At 43.2% G+C, this 6,654-nt stretch overlaps 1 protein-coding gene across 1 annotated transcript in view; it reads right to left on the reverse strand.

Moving 5' to 3' along the window:
- T265_05704 (hypothetical protein) overlaps window positions 1–6,654 on the reverse strand; it is a gene marked incomplete at both ends in the record, with an annotated part of 39,901 nt that overhangs the window by 23,181 nt on the left and 10,066 nt on the right. Inside the window, one exon of the mRNA XM_009170773.1 lies at window positions 3,246–3,801. Within this exon, the coding sequence (XP_009169037.1) occupies window positions 3,246–3,801 (556 nt within the window). The remainder of the gene's footprint in view (window positions 1–3,245; window positions 3,802–6,654) is intronic.

The following is a 6,654-nucleotide window of genomic DNA, read 5'->3' on the forward strand; positions in this document are numbered from 1 at the left end:
CGGCAGTGAAGCATCAGTGCCAACACTGATGTTGCTGTCTTTGATGATGATGATGATGACACTGCGACGTCTCAAGATAAGGTATTTGTGGAAAACCATAGCACCGAATCCGGCAGGGAACATTCTCACTACATATGGAGGTAAGCAAAATATAGCAGACTCAACTGCAATAGTTTGTTCATCAGTGGCAGGCACATTCAAATGGATCGCATGCCTCTGTAGGTTTTTCGAATTTATATCTGATGGTTTCACTTAATCTTCGGAAAGCCTTTTGCCACAGTGAAACGCACGATAGCTTGCCGAAATATGCTCATCATGATTGACAGCATGACATTAGTGTTCAACACCTATGCTTCACTGCCGTACAACCTGGTTCCTCGCATTATTGGAGGATTACGGCATGTATCGACCCCATCATCAGCTACTTTAAATGTTAGCTTGGCGAATACACTGCACGGTAATTTTGCCAGTTATGAGGAACAAGCCGTCGGAAGAGTGGTTGTAAAACTGAAGAAAAAACGATTTCTGTATACTCTCTGACTGGATGTTTGTGAATTCCTTGTGCTGTTCCTTGGGGCGCTGTCTCTTGGTAGACCAGTGAACTAATTTTATAGACACTTAAGAGTGTCTGAAATCCTCATCGGTGTTCGCACGCAGCGAAATTTAAGCTTCTTCTCACTTGACCAGCCGACGCTGGTTCACGTAACTGAACATTTATGATGTGATAATTAATACTAGTTAACGGATCTAGTCGGACGTAGTCAGGTAAATTTAAAGCGTCGTGTGGCTACGTCACTTTCCGGTGTATTCAATTCTTTCACTACTTTGAAAGAGGTACTTTTGATACTTTCGGAGTTGTGTTGAACGAAATCTTCACCGAATGACTACATCAGTAATCCGTAGCCACGATTTGTACTTACATATATGCTGTTCACTTTAGACATTTAAGGAACATCTGATTGCTACTCTTTACCTGTCACTTGACTAATATTGTGTGGAAACCCCACCCTATAAAGACCAAGGAGTAGCACGTAGGTGCCACAAACATGCCGATCCGCTTCTGACTGTTAAACGTACATCTGTCATTTTTCTCTGGTCGAATTCCAAACAGCAATTTTTGCAGGTCATCTTTGCTTAGGAATTTTTACACGCAAAATATTGTACGTTGACTTATTCGGATACTTTCCTCCAATGAATGTGACTGCTATAAACAACTGGTCAGCATTCGCTCAACCCGAATCGTCGAGTTAATTTTGGTTTAAACTTGAGGCTGAACCACCGAAAATAAGAGTAAAACACTGATCGGTTGGCCAGGTCTTTTGTTGTAACTTACGCTCGCTTCAACGAACCAAAAACCTCTCAAACTCAAATGCAGGAATTTTAAGAACAAGAGCGTAAGCGTCAGTCGCGCAGTCACACTGTGCAGCGATTTGTTCTGGGAAACAAACTGGAAATGTGGTTTATAAGTTGTTCTCTCCCAGTGTGAAACAGGTAGAGTGTGAGAGCAGGAAAGCTTATGGGACCAGAAAACAAGACACGGTTAGAAATCACATTGATTGAGTTTCAGTGACGTTAAGTTGATGCTACTGAACATTATTCAGACTTCTGTCGTGAGTTAAGCTGGCTACCCACATGCAGAACAAAACAAGAAAACACGTGCCCTACAAATCAAGTGGTGATTACCACACCGCAATACCTAAAAACAGCTCAGTGGACTGTTAGATAGGTATCTCGCTGATCCGTACCCACAACAGTAGCGAAAGTCTACCTATGTCGGTGAAGAGCATGCACCGGTGCTTGACAAAAGCGTGAACCTAAGTGCACATACTTAGCCGAAGCTAAGTTGACCGAGTACCGTGAACGTGAGCGCTATGACTAGTGTCGGCCTCCCTCACAGTGACCTTGTGAATCAACGGGCACCTTAGTTTGTAATTTCCAAAGTTATGCCACTAGCTCTCGGTCTGATAATTGTATGGCTACACGACCACATTAGATTCCAGGATGATTACCGGGACAATATAATGAATTTTAGTTAGATTCATCGAAATGGTCTTAAAATATAAAAAATACACAGTTGAAGGATTTTGTGTAACTTGTGATCGAACCTTAGTATGGGGAAGCATCCTCGATTCCACACACAATCAGCGCACAGCATGGTAGGATATCTTTATGTTACTTCTCGTGTCATCTGACGCTCCAATATCCTGATGATATCACTTGAAAGCTAATCTGATTGGGAATCCTAATAAATATCCCTTCAAGGGTCTAGATTTGATGCTTGTGTGTCGTGGACTTCTGGTGAATACCGGAGCATGTTCAGTCACGTTTATTCCAGCAACAACCTAGGATTTTTAATGATGGATTTACTATCCATCGAAGTTTGTCATCGTATACATCATCCTAAAGCGTGTTCTCTGTTGACTACTGGTGACACCGGTTGGTAACGATGTCAGTCCACGCATCCCGAAAAGCCCAGACGGAGTGGAAAGCCCCTTCTGCCTTTCAAAGCAGACCGTCGACGTTGATTTGGCATCCATGGTGAACCTAAATATTCCTAATCAATAAGCGGGCAGTCCTACTATCCTTGAATTTTATGCAACCATTTTGGCCAACGAGGGACAGGTACTGATTGGAAAATAATCCAACACCCATGTTTTCAACAGCCGTTGATGGAAAGTTTTAGGCTTCTGATGTAGCCTTTAAGAGTTCGAATAGAAAAGAGGGCTGCTAGTCAAAAGTTGAACCATTGAACAGGCAGAAATTGCCATTCCAATTATTTTTGTGGTACGCTCATCCAAAGACTTATTTCTGGGTAGAGGAATCGAAGTTATTTTGGAGCGTACCAGTTTGGTGCTTACATGAGCTAGTGTCCGGGCTGATGAAAATTTTATACCTGAGTCTCAGGTTTTTAAGGTATCAGCAACAGCCGAAAATGCTCATATGGTTGACGTGACGTCGTGCGTATCATCAACAGAATGAAGCTAGAAGGAGGGATTCCTAACAAGCGTTGAAAGTGGCTGCCGAAGCCCATACCTCAAATGGGTTTTCTCAAAAATGTAAGACTTTTTTAGGTCCAAGTACTCGAAATACACTGAGAGACGAGGCCACCCAGCAATGGCATTACCGCTGGCTGTTTATCATTTAGCAAGGAAATCTTTCGCAACAACCTGTGGATACAGGGTCACAGAGTACAGAACTTTCGAAATGCTCAGAAGAAAACATGGTGAAAAATGGTGCGAACTCACCACAATATATTTCAATTTCGCCTAATGAACCAGTGGAGCGCCCGGTGACTGAATTCGGGGCACAGGTTTGTCCATCGTCCTCTTTAGTAGAGTACATGACGCTAGTCGCCCCCCTTGTCGACAGGTCCTGTACATTTTGAGTGCCGGTGCCTGAACAATCTGTATTCACAGTTTGCATTAATATCAGAGGTTCGGAGACCACGGAAGCAGTCGAGTTCGGTATTACTGTGTCCTTTTTGGGGACCATTGCCACATTTAGGGGACATATTTCAGTCTGTTCACTCTCATCTGGTTGATGAATCTTATTCGATTCTGAAGCCGTGTGAAATGGATTATTCGTAGTGTATGTCTTTTCGTCTCTGCCACAGTCACCATCGGTTGCAACCACACACACGGATGGATTAACGGAAGCCGCATTTGCGGTGTCCATAATGTTGACGGTGGGACTGATACCGCAACTAACCTGGCCTGCATTTGACAGGGTGATCGTGGCCTGAGTCATGTTATTGTTGTTGGTCCCTGAGAGCTCACTTGGATCCACATTTTCTTTGAATACCTGAAGTGATAAACCAAGAATGCGATTTCAAGGATGAAGTCCACAACACAAAATGCGGACCGAAGTGAGGCTGCATCGCAATAATTATTGAAGCGAAACTGTATTGCACTGATTTTTTTAGAAATTAAATGCTCTCTATCATGTCATTTTTCTCACTAGGAAGGCTAGTAACCGAAATGTTCCCCGGAAAACGTTCTCCCAAAACCTAATAGGAAAATACTCCCCATCCCTGAACCGACTATTTGTAGTCAAGGAGAGAAGTCACAATAACCAGGGTTTCTGCCAGTAACCCATAGTTGCCCGCTTACATTCGCGTCAACGAAAGTGCAATGGGATAGCTATTTTTGTCGGAGACTTCGTTGACACAATCGCGGTCAAACCAACTCATAAATGTTCCTAAAAAGTTACAAATAATCTTAGATCTGTATCTGCTATAAGCTATGGGCCCAAAAATGCACCACGTAGGTAGAAACATAACTCCTAAATCCCATCAGTTTGATCGCACTCACTGCACCTCCTCTGATGGATCATTATCGTCACCATCACTATCGAATGCGCGAAATAGGCCTCTAACACTAACGTTTCGCTGCCTCACAACCATAATCTATCTCAGTGTCGATAGGATTGAGGAAAAGAGTCCGGATAAATTCGGTTGTCACTAAAGAATGTCGGTTCAAATTAAGTTTAACAGCAGACACCGGGAAAGTAGGTTCTCATCAATTCATTTATAGCTGTCGTTCCATAAAAGAGAGGAACCGCTTTCGATCAAACACAAAAGCGAACCTCAATCAACGCTCAATTTCCAGATCATACAACTAGAAGCACATGGATTCAAAAAGTGGTAAATACCATTTATCAAACGATCTGTCGGTAGTTGACAGTTGTTCAACATTACTGAACTATTTGTAAACTTGACCGCAGACTAGTTCACTACTGGTGGTTCGGAAACCATAACCAAGATGAAAACACCAGTTTTCTACTCTGCGTTGATAACATACACCCAACAATCTACTGTAACAGACCACGATTCACAGGCGAGTTTTTCGGAGGTAGCAGCACAAAAAGCTCAACTGCGGCTTGTTCTGACCGCAAAACTTAGCCTGAAAATACCCAGCTAAATGAACTTTCGCATACGAAAGCTGAAACTTTTTCGAAATGCTGACTTTATCTGATGGACAGTCGGCACCGTTGTTTGAAAACAGTGAAGACGGCAAGAACCTAACAACACCGATGCCTATGCAATGTGTATGAGTATCCAGTCTATGGTTATGTATTTGAAGCACGAACGGGCTTAGATCATGGCTTAAAAAGTGGAACAATACTGCTTTCCACGAAGGAGTCCTCAGTGAGAAATCGCCCCTGTCGAGTAGACAACTTCACCTGATGGGAATACTTCGCATTGCGATCTCTCTTGGGGAAATAGTTCTTTCCCTCGGAACCCACTTTCGACTTCCTAAAACGGCTGACCCATACACACGGTTCAGAATAGGGTTCTGTCTCCGGCAGACATGCTAAATTATTGTCATTGATATTACCGACCTCGGCTAGAATTGACTGGCTAGGACGTCAGTTGAGCCAGAATACTCACACAGCAACAAACTTTCGAACATGCCGCAATGCAGTACAAAACATGTGTTGCATCGGGGCACAATAGCTCCACATTTATTGTAATTCTGATAATTACAGCTTAGATCAGTGTCATTAGAATACATTCCTTTCTGTTGTATATGAGTATCCTCACTCCTTCCCAAATTATGGCTTTCAAACTTGAAAAGGGTAAATCAAGGACTTGGAGTTACTGAACATGTATAAACTATAGAGATTAAATGCCTGGCCCATAGAAATGCCACGTAGTAGACTGTAGTCATGCAAAAGTTTATTATGACCAGAATAAAATAAGATGTCACTGTGAGCATTTTAACATATTTAAGCTGTTATCACTGGACCAGCCGTCTGTCAACCAGCTTGTTCAGCTGATAGACTTGGGTTCGAGCAATCCTTGGTCAAACCAGTCTCTAATCCGCAACCACCCGGCTAATACTTTGAACCTCGCTACGAGCGGTTGGGCTCCGCTCGCACTTAGATACGATTCGTGACTTCTTGGAATTTTATGAGATGCGCACTGCTGATGATTCCCAGTACGATGAAACAGCTGTGCAGTACTTCTCGGCTGTTCAGTATAGCTTGGCCTCTTTAGCAAGATATAATCTCAATTAAAATCTCCCAAATCTCCTCACACTACCAACGATAGATGTGGCAGGTTTTTGGGGCTCAGCGTGGATGCCATCGGTCGACCGATTAGTCATCTCGGTCAAATAACGAGGCAAACGTTTTAGGGTACGTTTGCCTAAACTCCTGTCTGTTCTGCTAATGTACGTTTCACCGCAACTGCGTGTAAACTAGGTGCAAAACGTATGAAACAGAGTGGTTAAGTACCAAAGCGGTGTACATCGGATATTGAGGTCTCGATGAGAGCAGGATTATTTGAGCGGCTGGGTGCGTACGACCGACTGCATGTACTGTGCGTTGCGCTGTGGTTAAGCGATCTCCCTTAAACTTCTGTCTGATTAAAATCTCCCTTTTTTACTGAATATTCAGGCTCCCGCTTATGCCATGGCGTGCCGTGGACGTTGCTAGGCAGCCTTTAGAAGCCACCCTCCTTTTTAGGAGACCTTCTTCCTGAAGAAGGTCAAAAGTACAAACGCGTCTGGCACAGTCTAACAAAGTGGTCCATGGTCTGGTGCAAAGAGACATTAGCAAACAAAGAGTTGATAGCTATAGAAAATACCCTTCATGAACTCACTAGCAAGCGGTTCAGAAGTTTCACATGTTTAACGGAATCTGGTGGTATGT

This window comes from Opisthorchis viverrini, assembly GCF_000715545.1.
Source record: "Opisthorchis viverrini unplaced genomic scaffold opera_v5_108, whole genome shotgun sequence".
In the NCBI taxonomy this organism is placed as follows: Eukaryota; Metazoa; Platyhelminthes; class Trematoda; order Opisthorchiida; family Opisthorchiidae; genus Opisthorchis; species Opisthorchis viverrini.